We start from the raw sequence: 17,700 nt of genomic DNA on the forward strand, positions 1-17,700 counted from the left end.
GGCGCACGCACGTCACTCGCCCGCCGCCAATCGGCGCCCAGCAGGTCAACCACTCCTCCGGGGGCCCCCGGCGCCGCCCCCTCCTGCCCGCCGCGGGACCCAGGCCGCGACGCCCGCCCGCCCGCCCCCGCTTCCCGTCTGGGCGCAAGCGCGGGAGGAGCTGAGGCGCGAGGCGGGAGGGGAGTGGACGCTGCTGGCAAGGATGGTGCTGGAGAGCGTGGCCCGCATCGTGAAGGTGCAGCTCCCGGCGTATCTAAAGCGGCTCCCTGTGCCCGAGAGCATTACCGGGTTCGCCCGGCTCACAGGTAACCCCCGCCTCCAGCGAGTCCCCATCCTTGCAAGTTTCCCCAGGTGGGAGCCGGGGGTGGTCTTCACATCCCCTGGGCCGAGGGGCGGGGCGGGGCTGGGCGAGCGGCGCGTTACCCTGTGACCCCGCGCGCGGAGGGCGGGGGCGCGCGCAGGCGCAGATGCAGGCGCAGATGCAGGCGCAGGCGCCGCGGGGCGCGCGGGAGTCCACCTCAGGTCCTCGCGTTAGCGGCTCTTGCGTGTCTTTCCGTGACGGAGGACGGGGTGCGGGCCGCGACTTCTCATCACACTGGCTCGCCGCAGAGTGCTTGTTTATGTTAGAGTAGGATAAGTCATCGGTATCGGAGGGCTGTGAATCAGACGTCCCGAGCTCTCGGCGGGGTTTGACCCATCGCGTGTGAGTGTGTGTGTGTGTGGGGGAGAGAAACGCAGACACACACGCCGTAGTGAGCTGTCTGGCAGTCTTGTTCGGTGACCACATCGGAGAGTGACCTCCGTTCCCGTAGGGAAGACTTGCGCTGCCCCGGAGGCATTTGAGGTCAACTCCCTGACTGTGGGCCTAGCGGTGGTTAAGGTAACTTGAGGAAACAGGAGTTCTCCAGAGAGCGTTCGGGGGCTAGCTAGGACGATTTAATGAACATATGTGACATTCTGTATTTAACAGCCCTCCTTTACAAAAACAAAAAACAAAAAACACACACACACAAAACAAAACAAAAAAACCCACAAAGAACCCACAACTCAGGATTTCATATCTAAAGGACGAAAATTTTCTTTTCGTTAAATGTGGTCAACACTTGGAAGATGATGTTGGGTTTTGAGTGTTATAGTGTGAGTGGGATATTTGTTTTGTTTTGTTTTGTTTTGTTTTGAATGGGGTATTTGTAAACCAGATTGAGACTGATTAGGATGGCGGGGGGGGGGGGGGGGGACCATATCGATTCGGCAAACTTTGAACTCCTCTGTCCTGAATGTCAGGGAATGAAGTATGAATTTAAGATAATTTTGAGATAAATAGGGTTGATTAGCCTGGAGCAGTGTGGAGTTCTATGGTAGCTGACACAAAACACAGCTTTTGGAAGGCTTACTGGTGGAAGAAGAAGAAATTTTATTTTCTGTAGACCAAAAGACAGAACTAGGACCAAATTAGTGAAGATTATTTAGAGATGGATTTCAGCTCCAACACACACCTCCATTCTGTTTGGTGGTTTTGCTTTTTTAAGAGTATATATATACGGGCAGCCCGGGTGGCTCAGCGGTTTAGCGCCGCCTTCAGCCCAGGGTGTGATCCTGGAGACCCGGGATCGAGTCCCACGTCGGGCTTGCTGCATGGAGCCTGCTTCTCCCTCTGCCTGTGTCTCTGTGTCTCTGCCTCTCTCTCTGCCTCTCATGAATAAATAAATAAAAAATAAAAATCTTTAATAAAAAAAAAAAGAGTATATATATATATATATACACACACACACACATATATATATGTGTGTGTGTATATATATTTTAGAGGCAGAGTCAGGTAGTAGATTTCAATGAGATGAACTAGATGACATTCCAAATCTAGAGATTCTTTGAATTATGGCTTGGTAGGAAGCATGTCATTGAATAGAAAGCATGGTAACTGAATAATTGACATTAAAAGAAACATGTAAACAGAAGCAGCATAAAAGTAACATAAAATGAAAAATGTTTCAAGTTAAGTATTTATAAACATCAAAATCCTCTTTTGATCCTATTATTCTAATAGATATTCTGCAGTTAAATAAAAATGTGATGCTTTTTTCCTCTTTATCATTGCTTTTGCTTTAGTGCTTTACATATTTTAATGTGTTCCTCATCTTTTTTCTAACAACTGTATAATCCTATTTTAGATTAACATCATTGTAGGCCTAACCATTCCCCTGCAGTTGGAAATTTGCAATGTTTGCGTATATATGTATTTTATTCACACTGTTCAGTGGTAAGTAGCCTTGAACCAATTGTTAGGAGATTTTTTCCTCCTTTGAATTACGCACTTGAATGTATTCACCAAAACGATACCACCTGGCAATAGGAGCTCAAAAGAATGTGATCATTTTGTGACATTTGTTCCCATTTGCCAACTTATATTAATACTTTGCCCAAATTAACTGACAAGTTTTTAAAGTCAAGAAAGAAGGAAGTCCTCTTAACTCCCACCCCAGCCCAGTGAAATCTGAATTATGCATTGATTCTAATGGTGGCTGGTTTTATGTTAATTTCAGTTTTCTGTAAATAAGAGTGTAGTTGGAACAGATAGAAGGTATGTCTATGATTTCGTGACTAGATTTTTAGAAGCTTTTTTTCTTGATTTCTACTGTCAACAAATATTTAATTCCCATCAAAGACATTAAGGAAACTCAATCTAAACCTTTTCTCCCTTAAATCAATAATATATAGTAACTTCCTCTTCAAAGCTGTTAAATATTTAAACTGAGGACTGATTCTCAGAACTAGTGACAACTCTGATAAATGTCTTAAAAACATATATTTAAGTTCCATTAGGTGTGTCTACACTCTATTTCTCATTGTATTGTTTATTTGCTAGGAAGTATTAGCATGTTTGTAATAACTGCTGTATGAAAAAATGGACAATGACAATATAACAGTTGAAGAATCTGTTTTGGAGCACTGTGGAAGAAAATTTCTACCAACCAATTTCCACTCTGAGTCTTCCCTTCAGAGTAGATTGTAATAGATAATTACATTTACTTCTAGAATCCATACTTAGACACTTGTTGAAACAAAAACCTGGAAGATAACTTTTCAGCAATTGTTTAAAATGTCTAGGACACCAAAAGTGTTTTCATTTTTTATTTGTGAAAATTAGAACAGTTATAGCTTACATTATTATTGCCTGTTTTTTTTCTTCCCTATTTAGATCTAGCGGTTTTTTGTAAAGTAATTGGCCCTCTCATGATGACTCTGCATTCTTAGTAAACACTTGGAGATCCTTAATCACTTTACAGTATTTACAGACAGTCCTTATCTATTAGAAACAACTTATCGGGATCCCTGGGTGGCACAGCGGTTTGGCGCCTGCCTTTGGCCCAGGGCGCGATCCTGGAGACCCGGGATCGAATCCCACGTCGGGCTCCTGGTGCATGGAGCCTGCTTCTCCCTCTGCCTGTGTCTCTGCGCCTCTCTCTCTCTCTCTGTGACTATCATAAATAAATAAAAATTAAAAAAAAAAAAAAAAAAGAAACAACTTATCTATTTTTGTTTAGGTCACATGTTTAACAGTGAGTCTTTTAAGATAAATTTGTGTGATTCCACACTTTTGAAGTATAGTCTATTCCAATAATTTGATCTTTAACAAAGCTTTCCCTGTTGTGTAAACTTTTAAAATAGAACAACAAAATCTTCCTATTCAAAAGTCAGAAACAGTTTACTTGTAGTTTTAAAAGCTTGCTATGGAACTTTAAATATAATAGCTCTTCCCTCCTTGACCCTGGTTGCTTCTTTGAAACATAAGGGTTTTGCTCCTAAAGATAAAGCAGTGAATCCGAAGATGATCAGTATTTTTTCCAGAGTAACACAGACGCATCAGAGCTGACAGGATTAAAGGCATTAGCTCTGTTTATCCAGAAAGGGCCAATTCTGAACGAAGAATTTAGAAGTGGAACAGGGTTGAAAACCTATATCCATAAGAAAACTTATGCAAGCATGTTCATACCTGCTTTATTTATAATAGCCCCAAAGTGGAAGCAACCAAAATATCTACCAACAGGAGAGTGGATAAAAAAATTGTAGTATATTCATTGTGAAATATGGGTTGGCAATAAAAAGAGATAAATTACTGATCCACAGATGAATCTCCAAAACTTTATGTTGAGTGAAAAAGCTTTGGTTATAAATATCAGTGGTGGGAGAATAGACTAGAAAGGGACAGGAGAATACTTTCTTGGGTGATGGGAGTATTTTGCATGTTTTTACATTTTCACTTGAGGCTACTGGCATATATTTAATTGTCACAACTCAGAGCTAAACACTTAAGTTCTGTTTATTTTATTGTATGTAAAATGTACCAGAATTTTTTTTTTTTAAAGAAATGGAACAAAAGGTGACTTTTCTTAGTAGGGATGTATAAGAAATTAAGTTCAAACCCAGAAAGTTGCATTTATTAATATGTAAATAATAGAGACTATTTCTTTTTTTTTTTTTTTAAGAGACTATTTCTAAAAGATCAAAGAATTTTATTTTAAACTGTTTTTGTGAATTTGGTGAAATAGTTACATAGTTCCTATAAGTTATAAAAGTTTTTTCCCTCTTCCTAGTTAAACCAACCATATATAAAAGTCAGTGTAATTAAAGAATTAAAGATTATAGTAGCCTTTGTGGAGAACAGTTTAAGTGGTAATAGCAAAACCATCCATTGGAAATATTTTACTTTCTCTTTTTACAATTCAGAAATAGAAATCATTTCTGTATCTTACCTGGAAATCATACACAAGAAAATATGTTATTACCAGGAACCAAGTTCCCAATATTATTTTATGGTATCATTATATGCCAGCTTTTGAGAAGGCAAAAAAGACTACCCTAGTTTCTTAGGATAGAACTCCTCTTTGAGATCCATGTGTGTCTATATGTACTTTTTACAAATGTCTTTATCATAGTCTTTGTTTATATATCTTGGTCAGGAGTAAGTGTGGTAGGTAGCTATTTGAATCTGCCCTGTCTTAAGCTGAATTCTGTTTCTCTGAGGAGATACTTTTAATAATGTCTGAACTTTGGAAAAATTTATATTAAGATTGCTTGCTACTCAGGTTGTTTTGAAATGTTCTTTTCTATGTAGATTTTGTTTCTCTGGTGGTACTGGTTCTTTCACTCAACCTTCTTAGTCTGTTTATCTTAACAGTGGGAAGTAGAATATTACAAAACACATTTAGAACCCTGCATGGTATTTTAGTATAAATGTGGTCTGATTTTTTATTTTAACTTAGAAAACTTAGGTGTTTTTTTAAAAATGGAAGTAGGAACACTTCACTGATGGAGGAAGAAGGTCTTTCTGAAGTGAAAAATTTGAAATAAAGGAAAAATTTAAGGAAATTCAAGCCTTTTACATTCAAATGAATAAGCAAAATGCTGCCTAACTAACTGGGTGCCTTTTTAGTGAGGTCAGCCAGTTCCCTGTACTTGACTTAATTACAGCCCAAAATACCTACATCTGCCCCCCCCACTCCCCCCCAAACCTTGATCTCTCACACTGTTATCTTCTACTCCTGGCTTGTCTACTTCATAATTTTTCATAGATGCACCTTCCTGCCCTAAATGAAACAAAGCTGTCCCTGAGGAAGGCACTTCCCCTGCCGGTAGCTCTCTCAGTGATATCTTTTCTCTTTTTCCTTGTCTTTCTGGGATGAGGGAGCAGGGGGAGTTGGCATCTTTTAGGATCTGCAGAGCAGCCTCTACACTGGTCTATTTCACTCTGTCTTAAAGAAAGCTGTGACTTGTGAAATCCAGCAGTATCTCTAATTTTTTTGCTGGTAAATGTTGGCCTTTAGTTTCTCCCTTACACTCTTTAAGGATGTCAACACCTCATATTTTTCCTTTCTTCTACAACACAACACTGGTCTTTTCCTGCTTAAAACTGCTCTTCTTACGTTCTGTTTTGGTTTGTTTTTAGATTACAGACCAGTATCTCCATCCATCCAGATAATAAAACCAGAAATCTGGGAATCATGAAGGAGCCTCACTTCCACCATTTACCTGATACTCCCTACTTGATCACTCACCCAATCCTGTTGATCTTACTACCTAAGTTAGTGGTTCTTAAGTTTTAAGGCAATGAAGATTTATCACTTTGTTCCCAGTGAAAGCATCAGACTATCTCCTCTAGGGATGCCTGGGTGGCTCAGCAGTTGAGCATCTGCCTTTGGCTCAGGGCATGATCCTGGAGTCCCGGGATCAAGTCCCACATCAGGCTCCCCACATGGAGCCTGCTTCTCCCTCTGCCTGTGTCTCTACCTCTCTCTCTCTAGACTATCTTCTCTTCATGCAGTTTTAGGGGATACATTTGTCCTCTTTAATGGCCGCTGCCTTAGTTTAAGTTTCCATTATTTTGCGGGGGCGGAGGGGGGATTATTTCAGTGGCTTTCTAACCGATTGTCTTGCATCTTGTCCTCCAACTAGTGGCCCTCTCTGCTCTTCCCTCTGTCTCTCTACCAGTCCATCTTCCATCTGATACCATAATTCCATCTGATTTCATAAATGAAGTTTTCCATTTATATTAGTATTCAGATATATCAATAGTTCCCTTTTATGTACCAAATAGATTTTACTTACTTGTTAATTTTTATCATCTGGGACCTGACCACCTCTACAATTCCTCTCCTATTTCATCATTCCAACAGTATTGTGGTGCTTACTTCCTTAAACTTTTCATGCACCTCATATCTCTTTGCTTTTGCCTATCCTGTTTCTTCTGTGTGAAATGTAGTCCCTCCTCCCATAAGCCTGTGGACTCCTATACTCTTACTCATCTTTCAGAAACCTGGTTAGGTGCCAGATTCTCTAGTCTGCTCATCCCTGCGGAGTTAATCATGTCTTTTTCTGTATTGCTTATTTATAATTACACATATTATACAGTACTGTAATCCTTTTTTATAGAACTGTATTCCATACTGGATGAAAAGCTTCTTTGGAGTGGGACTGTGTCTTGTAATTTTTGTATCTTCACATGTCATATCACCTAATCTGTCTGTGGGGTTTTATATTTCCTGAGGGTGCTTAAAGTTTTTTTCTTAGTTTAAACAGAATTCTTTTTTTTTTAATTTATTTTTTATTGGTGTTCAATTTACCAACATACAGAATAACACACAGTGATCATCCCGTCAAGTACCCCCCTCAGTGCCCATCACCCATTCACCCCCACCCCCCGCCCTCCTCCCCTTCCACCACCCTAGTTCGTTTCCCAGAGTTAGGAGTCTTTATGTTCTGTCTCCCTTTCTGATATTTCCCACACATTTCTTCTCCCTTCCCTTATATTCCCTTTCACTATTATTTATATTCCCCAAATGAATGAGAACATATAATGTTTGTCCTTCTCCGATTGACTTCACTCAGCATAATACCCTCCAGTTCCATCCACGTTGAAGCAAATGGTGGGTATTTGTCGTTTCTAATGGCTGAGTAATATTCCATTGTATACATAAACCACATCTTCTTTATCCATTCATCTTTCGATGGACACCAAGGCTCCTTCCACAGTTTGGCTATTGTGGACATTGCTGCTATAAACATCGGAGTGCAGGTGTCCAGGCGTTTCATTGCATCTGAATCTTTGGGGTAAATCCCCAACAGTGCAATTGCTGGGTCATAGGGCAGGTCTATTTTTAACTCTTTGAGGAACCTCCACACAGTTTTCCAGAGTGGCTGCACCAGTTCACATTCCCACCAACAGTGTAAGAGGGTTCCCTTTTCTCCGCATCCTTTCCAACATTTGTGGTTTCCTGCCTTGTTAATTCTCCCCATTCTCGCTGGTGTGAGGTGGTATCTCATTGTGGTTTTGATTTGTATTTCCCTGATGGCAAGTGATGCAGAGCATTTTCTCCTGTGCGTGTTGGCCATGTCTATGTCTTCCTCTGTGAGATCTCTGTTCATGTCTTTTGCCCATTTCATGATTGGATTGTTTGTTTCTTTGCTGTTGAGTTTAATAAGTTCTTTATAGATCTTGGAAACTAGCCGTAGGTTGTCTTTTAGTTTTGTTGACTGTATCCTTTGCTGGGCAAAAGCTTCTTATCTTGATGAAGTCCCAATAGTTCATTTTTGCTTTTGTTCTTTTGCCTTCGTGGATGTATCTTGCAAGAAGTTACTGTGGGCAAGTTCAAAAAGGGTGTTGCCTGTGTTCTCCTCTAGGATTTTGATGGACTCTTGTCTCACATTTAGATCTTTCATCCATTTTGAGTTTATCTTTGTGTATGGTGAAAGAGAGTGGTCTAGTTTCATTCTTCTGCATGTGGATGTCCAATTTTCCCAGCACCATTTATTGAAGAGACTGTCTTTCTTCCAATGGATAGTCTTTCCTCCTTTATCGAGTATTATTTGACCATTAAGTTCAGGGTCCACTTCTGGGTTCTCTATTCTGTTCCATTGATCTATGTGTCTGTTTTTGTGTCAGTACCACACTGTCTTGATGACCACAGCATTGTAGTACAACCTGAAATCTGGCATTGTGATGCCCCCAGATATGGTTTTCTTTTTTAAAATTCTCCTGGCTATTCGGGGTCTTTTCTGCTTCCACACAAATCTTAAAATAATTTGTTCTAACTCTCTGAAGAAAGTCCATGGTATTTTGATAGGGATTGCATTAAACGTGTAAATTGCCCTGGGTAACATTGACATTTTCACAATATTAATTCTGCCAATCCATGAGCATGGAATATTTTTCCATCTCTTTGTGTCTTCCTCAATTTCTTTCAGAAGTGTTCTATAGTTTTTAGGGCATAGATCCTTTACCTCTTTGGTTAGGTTTATTCCTAGGTATCTTATGATTTTGGGTGCATTTAAACAGAATTCTTACCTGTTAACTTACACTGTTATCATTTGTAAGCCTTGAACAAAGGCAAATATATGCATATCTAACAGGAGTCACTTTAAATATCAGTTTAATGAGTACAGACTCACTTCAGTTAAAATTCATTGAAGTCTTGGTTTGTGTCAGTCTCTGTTAGAGGATAGTGGGTGAGGAGACAGATATTTACATAACTAGTTTTGGGGCAGAATGCATTAGTAGCTTCCTTTCCCAGTGCTCAATAGTTTTTACAGAGTGGTTTCCAACTTCATTCATTCATTCCTCCCAGCAGTTCTATGAAGTTGGAAGTTTCTTTACATGTACTCTTCCTTGTGCTTTGAAAGTTCTTTTCTCAAGTCTTTTGGAGCCGTTAGCTTTTCTTTCTTTTAGATCTTGGCTTAAAGAAATTTTTTTCCTTCCTGTCTCCCTTTCTTAAAGTTGCAGTCAGCCTACTGCTTTGCCTCTAAGATAGTCTTTATTTTCTTATATCATCTTGTTTGTTTTCTTCATAGCTCTTATTATAGTCTAAAATATTCATGCTTATTTGTTTACTTGTTTGTGGTTATCTTCTCTAAAATATATACCCTACCTATGAGAACAGGGACCTTCCTTATCCATCAGCCTGGATCCCCAGCACCTAGTGCAATATTTAGGATATTGTGAGTATTTATGAGTAAATGATGTTGTTCCTGTTGTACAGACCAAAGAAACCTGATTCTGAGTATATGAGAATCTGGATTTATACAACAGCTAAACTATGAATTAGTTATGTATTGAAATCCTGCTCTTGTGCCAGGCACTGTACTGAGTACTGGGTACATAGAGACAAACAAGAAAGCTGCTACACTTGCGTTACCACATTGTCTCGACATCATGGGTTATTATATAGTAAAAAATTAAAACCAGATGGTTTAAGCATAGCAAAGAGATCAGTTTTCTTAATTCAGTAACATCTATTAAGTACTTAAATTGGTGAGAGAACTCAGAAAGGGGCTTATAAAAAGATCAAATTTTTTAGAATGGTGGAAATACCCTGTATCTTGCTTTAGGTGGTGTTTATAAGTCTATATAGTTCAAAAACTCATCAAATTTAACACTTACCTCAAAGCTCAACAGGCTGAACTGTAATTATGACTCAATATAGAATAAAATAAATTGAACCAAGCAGTATTTGAGAATACAGTGGTGACCAAGACAAATAAGACCTTTGCTTTTATAGATCCTAGATTGTGATTGTGGGGACAAAATGGATGGATGTAGCCATTAAAATTCATGTTTCCAAATGTCCCTGATAATAAAGTGAAAGGACTGTGTATACAACATGGTCTTAGTTTTGGTATAGAGCAAAAAAAAAAAAAAAAAAAAGTAAAAAAAGTAAAATGTGTTACCAACTCTTGACTGATAAGATTAAAAGTTATTTTTTATACTTTTCTAAATTTTGTAAAAAAATTCTATTTTTGATAATCCTAAGCATTAAAAAATATATACTGTACAAAACATATATTATACCTAATAATTAGGACGTAATAGTTTTCCCTTCATAGTATCTAAAGTATCTGTAATAGCTCAGCATATATCATACAGGTTCATAGGAGATAGCTGTTCTTAAATTTTTTTGTAAATTTGTTTGATTTTTCTGTATTCCATACTTGTTCATTAAAAATCAACCTTAATAAATATATTTAAAGTGATTTAATTAAGCTTCATAGGCTGTATTATTTTTTTATAAAGCTTTTCTATACTTAAATTGAAGTTTATCACTTTCAAAAAGTAAATTGCACTCAGACTGTTGTATCAATTATTACTTTGTTATAGGAGATAATAGTATTTTTTATGACCATATTACCACAGAGTAATGTTTTATCAAGGAATTATGTCAAATGAACATTTTCTGAGGTAGATTTTTTAAAGTATTAATGCCTTTTATTCCCTGAGATTTGTGGGCTCAGACAGGAAATGTTAAACTTAGGAATCATTGAACTTAGGAATCTAAGTGAAGTTTTTCAACTTTAAATTCCTATTTATTTACTTTTTGACTTGGACTCATTTAACCTTTCATGATTTTTAAACTTTGTAATATAGAATAATACTTAAAGTTACTCTACATTTAATAAATATTTATTGAATAACTACTACAAAATATTTTACTAGGTGTTGGGGTCAATAGCAATGTCAGACATTCATTGCCTGATCTAGAAGATAAGTGTAAATCAATAGTCATAGTACTCTGTGGTGATTGAGAAAGGGACTGACGCTTATGCTCGGCATTCGTTTATTTAAGTCATTCATAAAACACCTTGGAGGTATCTACTTTGCTCTAGGGAGAGTGATATGTAGCTCCTTTTCTTATAGGCTTATGAGTCAAATTTATAAGCAGATGACAGTAGAGTGATAAACGAGGAAAAAGGGCTTGGAAGTAAAAGTGATCGATTTTGCTTTGTTATATCAAGGAAGGATTTTGGAGAAAGCAATATTTGACCCTAATCTTAAAGGGTGTACACAAATTAATCCAATAGACTAGAGGTAGAAAGACAGAAGGAATACCTTTGCAAAGAACACTGGAAGGCAGCTAGTAGGTGGTAGCTTTGGGTGCCTTCAGGTACGTTAAGAGATGGGTGCTGAAGCTGTCAAAGCAGCTATGCCATACTACAGAGATGTTATTGAAATAATGGTCTGTAGCAGTGCCACCCAAAAAACATGATGGAAGTGTTCTCTGGGCTGTCAGATATGGTAGCCACTAGTCATATGTCGCTGTTGAGCTGGTGATATGTGACTAGTTTGTCTTGGAAATTCAATTTTGAATTTTATAAGTAAATAGCTGTATATGTGTATTAATCATGTTTTTTATTTTCTATATTTTATGGTGCTTTGACACTTTGGGGCCAAGAAGAATCTGCACCTTCCCAGGAGTAGCTAATTCCTAGACATAGTAAACAACTTGCCTGTGAACTCACTTTTCATATGCAAACCAACCATCACCTTTATGTTACTCTCACATACCATGCCTGTATTCCTCCTGCCCTAATCACCGGGGCTAAGTACTAGACAACTGCAGACTATCCCTATAGCCCAGAGCCCACAGAAATTATTCCTTTGCCTTTTTGATGGAAACCACAGTAAAGATTTGTGCTGGTGCTTTCCTCTTCCCTTCCTCCTGACCAAAGCTGGTACTTCCCTCCGTGGTCCTGTGTAGCATGGTGTACCCCCTCTTGGGAATTACAAACAATAAACTTTACTTTCAACTCAGTTGTCTCATCTGTCATCTTACCATACTTGTTTAAAACAAAATCCGAGGTACAAATCAAAGCAGTGTGGCTAGTGGCTCCTATATTGGACAACTGATCCATAGGCAGACCCCCTTCTCCTGGAGAAACAGTTCATTTCCAGAACTTTAGTTCATTAAAAGAATCTATATGAAGTATCTCCACTTCGATTATGAGAATAGAACAGCCAACATGACAAAGTCCTTGTCCTTACAGAGCTTCATTCTGGCAACTAACATTGTCATATTCCCAAAGATTTCAACTATATACTGTTATCAAGTTAAGTTTGCAAGGAGTTGCTACCAACCTCCCTAATCTAGTAATAAATGTTATCATTTATTATGTATCTTCTCTGTGCTAGGCACTCTTGCAGGTTCTATACATAGAGTATATAAATAGGTTGTTTCATTTAGAGCTAATAACAAACCTTTGGCTTGGTGTTGTATCAAAAATAGTTTCATTTTGGGGGATCCCAGGGTGGCTCAGAGGTTTAGTGCCTGCCTGACGCCCAGGGCGTGGTCCTGGGGTCCCAGGATCGAGTCCCGCATCGGGCTTCCTGCATTTTGGAAGAGTTTGTATTAAGCCAGTCTTTTAATACTTGCATGGTAGAACAATGATCTCTGGGAAGTAGTTTTACCAAGAAGAGAGCAGATAAAATTTTAAATACGGGGATGCCTGTGTGGTTCAGTGATTGCCTTCAGCTCGGGGCGTGATCCTGGAGACCTGGGATCAAGCCCCACATCGGGCTCCCTGCATGGAGCCTGCTTCTCCCTCTGCCTGTGTCTCCGCCTCTCTCTCTCTCTCTCTCTCTGTCTCTTATGAATAAATAAAATCTTTAAAAAATAAAAATAGGGCAGCCCGGGTGGCTCAGCAGTTGAGTGCCACCTTCAGCCCAGGGCGTGATCCTGGAGACCCAGGATCGAGTCCTGCATAGGGCTCCCTGCATGGAGCCTGCTGCTCCCTCTGCCTGTGTCTCTACCTCTCTTTCTCTGTGTGTGTGTCTCTCATAAACAAATAAATAAAATCTTTTAAAAAAATATCATACAACAGAATATCAAAAAATGAATATTTTACCATTGATGTAGGATTCCAGATAAAACATGTCTTCAATGCTTTAATTTACATTCTTGTAAGACATAGTGATTCCGAAAGAAATGTTGTCTGAACAGACTGAAATTTTCATACACTGAAAATTCTCATTATTACATACATCTTATTCCCTAAGTGTTCATTAAATGCCTTCGGGAATACTAAATACTGCCTCAGGGGGGTTAGGGAATATAAATAAATAAATAAAATGGTCCCTATGTCTATGAAGACAAATACATAAGGAAACCAAGATAAACATTTCAGCATGCAGTCAGTAAATTCTGGCTAGTGCTGTGACTCTGTGGGGCTCTGTAGAGAATCCTTTCTGTTATCTGTTATCTGTTATCTGTTATCTGAATCCTTAATGTTATCATTTGACAATCTTCACTGAGTACTTAACTGATATCTTGCTAAGCACTATGTAGAAATAGCATAGTCAAGAAAAAGAAAAACTAAAGATTATGTGCCAAGGCATGCTAATGAATGTTAACAATGGACTATGCTAAGAGTACAACTGTACTTTAACTCTTTTAAGCTGTGTTATTTATTTTTTTAAAGATTTATTTATTTATTCATGAGAGACACAGACTGAGAGAGAGAGGCAGAGACATAGGCAGAGGGAGAAGCAGGCTCCTCACAGGTAGCCTGATGTGGGACTCGATACCAGATCCCAGGATCACGACCTGAGCCAAAGGCAGATGCTCCACCACGGAGCCACCCTGGCATCCCCTGTTGTATGATTTTAGACATGGCGGAAATGCTTTCTAAACCTATAAAATATGTCACACATTGAACTTTGTAATGGTGATCATTACTCTTGAAATAAGAACGAAGTTCAATATACTTAGTGTGAGGATAGTAAAATAGGATATTTGACACAGGATCTATTTCTCAAAGTTTTGTGTTCCAGTTTTACAAGTCTTAAGTTAGCCCACAAATAAAACAAAGTGGTCTCAGATATAGGTAGCTTGATTGTGTTATTTATTCATAGTGTTATGTTATAGATAAGTTAGGTAAGAGATTAACATGAGAAGTAAAGAACAAGTGAAGGATAAACCCAAGGACGACATGTGCTGTTTGAGCTCTATTAAGAGAGTACTGTTAAATCTGTACATGTTCAGTTTCAGAATGGCTTCGGTTACTGCCTTTCCTCGGTGTACTTGCACTACTTGGCTACCTTGCAATTCGTCCATTCCTCCCGAAGAAAAAACAACAGAAGGATAGCTTGATTAATCTTAAAATACAAAAGGAAAATCCCAAAGTGGTGAATGAAATAAACATTGAAGATTTGTGTCTCACTAAAGCAGCTTACTGTAGGTGTTGGCGTTCTAAGACGGTAAGATATATGCTTGCACGTATTCTAAAATTGTGCAGTTAAAGTTGTTCTTAAGTCCCAGTTTTGAGGTTCTTTGAGATGAATGATTTTTCCGCAGTATTCAGTACTGAAAATTTATATTCCTAAGTTAAAGTTTGCATTTTATGTTGGATACTTACCTACATGAGAAAAGTTACAGCAGTGCAAGGAAAGATAGAAATCTTATGCTTCAAAGCTGATGTCCGCCACTTATAGTGTGACTTTGGTTAGGCAGGTTTCTTAATCTTTAATCTCTGATGTTCAGGGTTTTTTTTTTTTTTTAATAATATGTCAATATCATACACATTTTTTAGGATGTAGTGAGATGTATGTACAGTACCTTATATACAGACGAGCTAATAAATGGCAGCTATAATTATGGGTGTTTTTTAATGTGGGAATAAGTATGGAGTGATAAGTATTATAAGTAGCTGGTGAGATTTGTTTTCTAGTACTATGATCATAGGTTATTTGAAGTTTTAATATAGTAACATTCATCACAACTTTTTTTTGTAATAAAGTTTTGGAAATCTAAGTGTCTGATAATGGGAATGATTATGGTATAATATAAATTATGGGATGTTAGGAAGCTATTACAAATCATGTTTTTAAGACTATTTTAATGACATGAGAGCATGATGTAGTTACTAAGAAAAGCACAGTACAGTTTGATCCCAATTTTGTTTTTAAAAAAGGAATACACTTAGTAAAATGCATAGGAAAAAATATCTCAAAATCTGGATTATTGTTATCTATGAGTGAATTTCTAAATATGCATTTTAAATTTTTTCAAAAACTATACAGTATGTGTGAGTTTTATAGTAGGAAAACATGAGATAATATATTTTGGTTCTCCCAAAACTTAATTGCTTACTGTTGACTAGAAGACTTACTGATGACATGAGGTCAGTTAACAACTATTTTGTATGTTAGATGTGTTACATACATTATTCTTACAATGAAGTAAGCTACAGAAAAAATTGTTAGTAAGAAAACCATAAAGAAGAGAAAATTCATTTACAGTACTGTATTGTGTTTATTGAAAAAAATCCACAGTTAAATGGTTCCATACAGTTCAAACCTGTTGTTCAAGGTTCAACAGTACATTCTTTTCAAATTTAAATAAGTGAAGAGAGGAGTTCTAATTTGGAGCTCTACAGAGAACAAGAGCTTATTTTGATCGCCCTTTAAACCTGTTTTATTGACTCTTGGAATAATCAAAAATAATCCAAAAAATCTATATCAAATAATAAATTAACTATTTAAAATTATTAAACTTGCTGTGATATTGGAGTGTAGTTAGGTTAGATGTAGAATATACATTACTCAGGAAAGCTATCTGATCATTTTTTCTTCAAAGTTATATACTTCCTTGTAAGAGCATTTCACAAATATTCCTACTTACTGAATCATTTTTAAAATAACACTTGTAATTCTTTTTCCTTTCTAGTTTCCTGCCTGTGATGGTTCACATAATAAACACAATGAATTGACAGGAGATAATGTGGGCCCACTAATACTGAAGAAGAAAGAAGTATAATAGTAATGAATTAGGATTGAACTAAGTTGTGTGCTGTAAAATTCTATAACAATATTTTTTCATTTTTTATGTATAGATCTTTTAAATGGTAGTCTTAATTATTGCTACTGGTTGAGTAATTATTTCTGCCAATTTATTTTCTTCTACACTACTGTTTATATTTGATACTTTGTGTATTCAAACGGTCATTTATATAGAAATTAAATTGTACAACCCTTTCATTCTTACTTCAAAGACAATGTCTTGGTTTTCATTAACTGAGAAAAATCTGTTTTTGGCAGTGGGTCCAAAGCTCTTCCTTTGAATATCAATATTTTCTATGGAATCTACACTTAAATTTTTTCTCCCTACATTAAACATATTATTTTTCAGTCTTCTGTTCTGATCATTTGAAGTGACTTTTCCTCTTTGGCCTTCCACACACTGTTCTTTTCAGATCAGTAAGAAAAATATTGCTGTCAAGAATTACTTGAGTTTTCAAAGAGATAAATGCTTTGCTTTATAAACATTATGTCTAATTAAAGTGTGAATATCCCAATTTCAGAAAAGACATGAACTGGATATAGAAAGTTCCAAAAAGGAATAGTTATTTACATTATTAAAAAAATGTGTTTACTTTACAAAGGCTTGTTTGTGTCTCTTTAGGTGTGTGTTTTGTACATGTATCATGAACTCTTTGACTCAGTGACAGGGTGGGATGGAATGGCAGGAATACTTATACTAAATTCACGAGCTGCTGCAATTTGAAGGTTAATTAGAAATAAAGTATATCTGAACTCATATTAAAATGATAAATGGAAAAAAAATTAAACAAATAAAAAAATAAAATGATAAATGGTTCAGTGATTCAAAATCGTATACATTTTTCTCTTTATAACAGTATAATCCAATAAAACATAAAATAAAGAAAGTTTGCTAAATAAACTTATTGGAGAATCTTTAAAACTTGTGTAATTTTTTAGCCGTGGTCTACTTAGTTTTATTGTATGTTACAGTTCTTATATTAATAGCTGTCCTTAAGTCTGTTTATTAAAGGTACATCCTGTCAGTTTACTGTGTCTTTTTTATATACAAAAAAAAGGTACAGGAGGCAAACATTTAATTCTCCCAATAATAATCAAAGCTAATAGTCACCACATGTACATATGGGACATTGCACTAAGTCCAGTACGTACATTTGTAATTTATTGCATATTATGTCAGTAGGTTCTATTGTGTGATCTTGACTCTCATGACTAACAGGAATTTTAAAGTTCGGGTTAGAAATATAGTTGTGGTTTTGAGAAGTTTTACAAGGTGTATATATAAAATAGTTAATCTCTCCCTGTGTGGAAAGACGTAGAAATATACCACTGCTGTCACTATGGCTCTGGGTGTTCTTTCCTAAAACCTTCTCTTTAACACTCTTACGGGAAAAAAAAAAAAAAACAAAAAAAAACACTCTTAAGGGGCTTCACTATCAGATGGAGCAATTATTTTTCCATAGTTGATCATAGGGCTTTGGGAAAAATTTTCCTTACCAAAAGTTTGAATATCCATGGTCTGCGGTCATGAAATATTTTCTTTAAAATATTTACTGCCACACAGCAACATGTGTATTCTACTGGTTCCCATACTTAGG

The 17,700-nt window shown here is 37.1% G+C and overlaps 1 protein-coding gene across 1 annotated transcript; it reads left to right on the forward strand.

The window, feature by feature from the left end:
• Nucleotides 1–108: 108 nt before the first annotated feature.
• On the forward strand, nucleotides 109–16,703 carry CISD2 (CDGSH iron sulfur domain 2). Its single transcript, XM_077882172.1, has 3 exons — nucleotides 109–305; nucleotides 14,307–14,521; nucleotides 15,990–16,703. The coding sequence occupies exons 1-3, from the start codon at nucleotides 203–205 to the stop codon at nucleotides 16,077–16,079; spliced, it is 408 nt and encodes a 135-aa protein (XP_077738298.1). The 5' UTR covers nucleotides 109–202; the 3' UTR covers nucleotides 16,080–16,703.
• The last annotated feature ends 997 nt before the right edge of the window (nucleotides 16,704–17,700 follow it).

This window comes from Canis aureus, chromosome 33 (genome assembly GCF_053574225.1).
Source record: "Canis aureus isolate CA01 chromosome 33, VMU_Caureus_v.1.0, whole genome shotgun sequence".
NCBI lineage: Eukaryota > Metazoa > Chordata > Mammalia > Carnivora > Canidae > Canis > Canis aureus.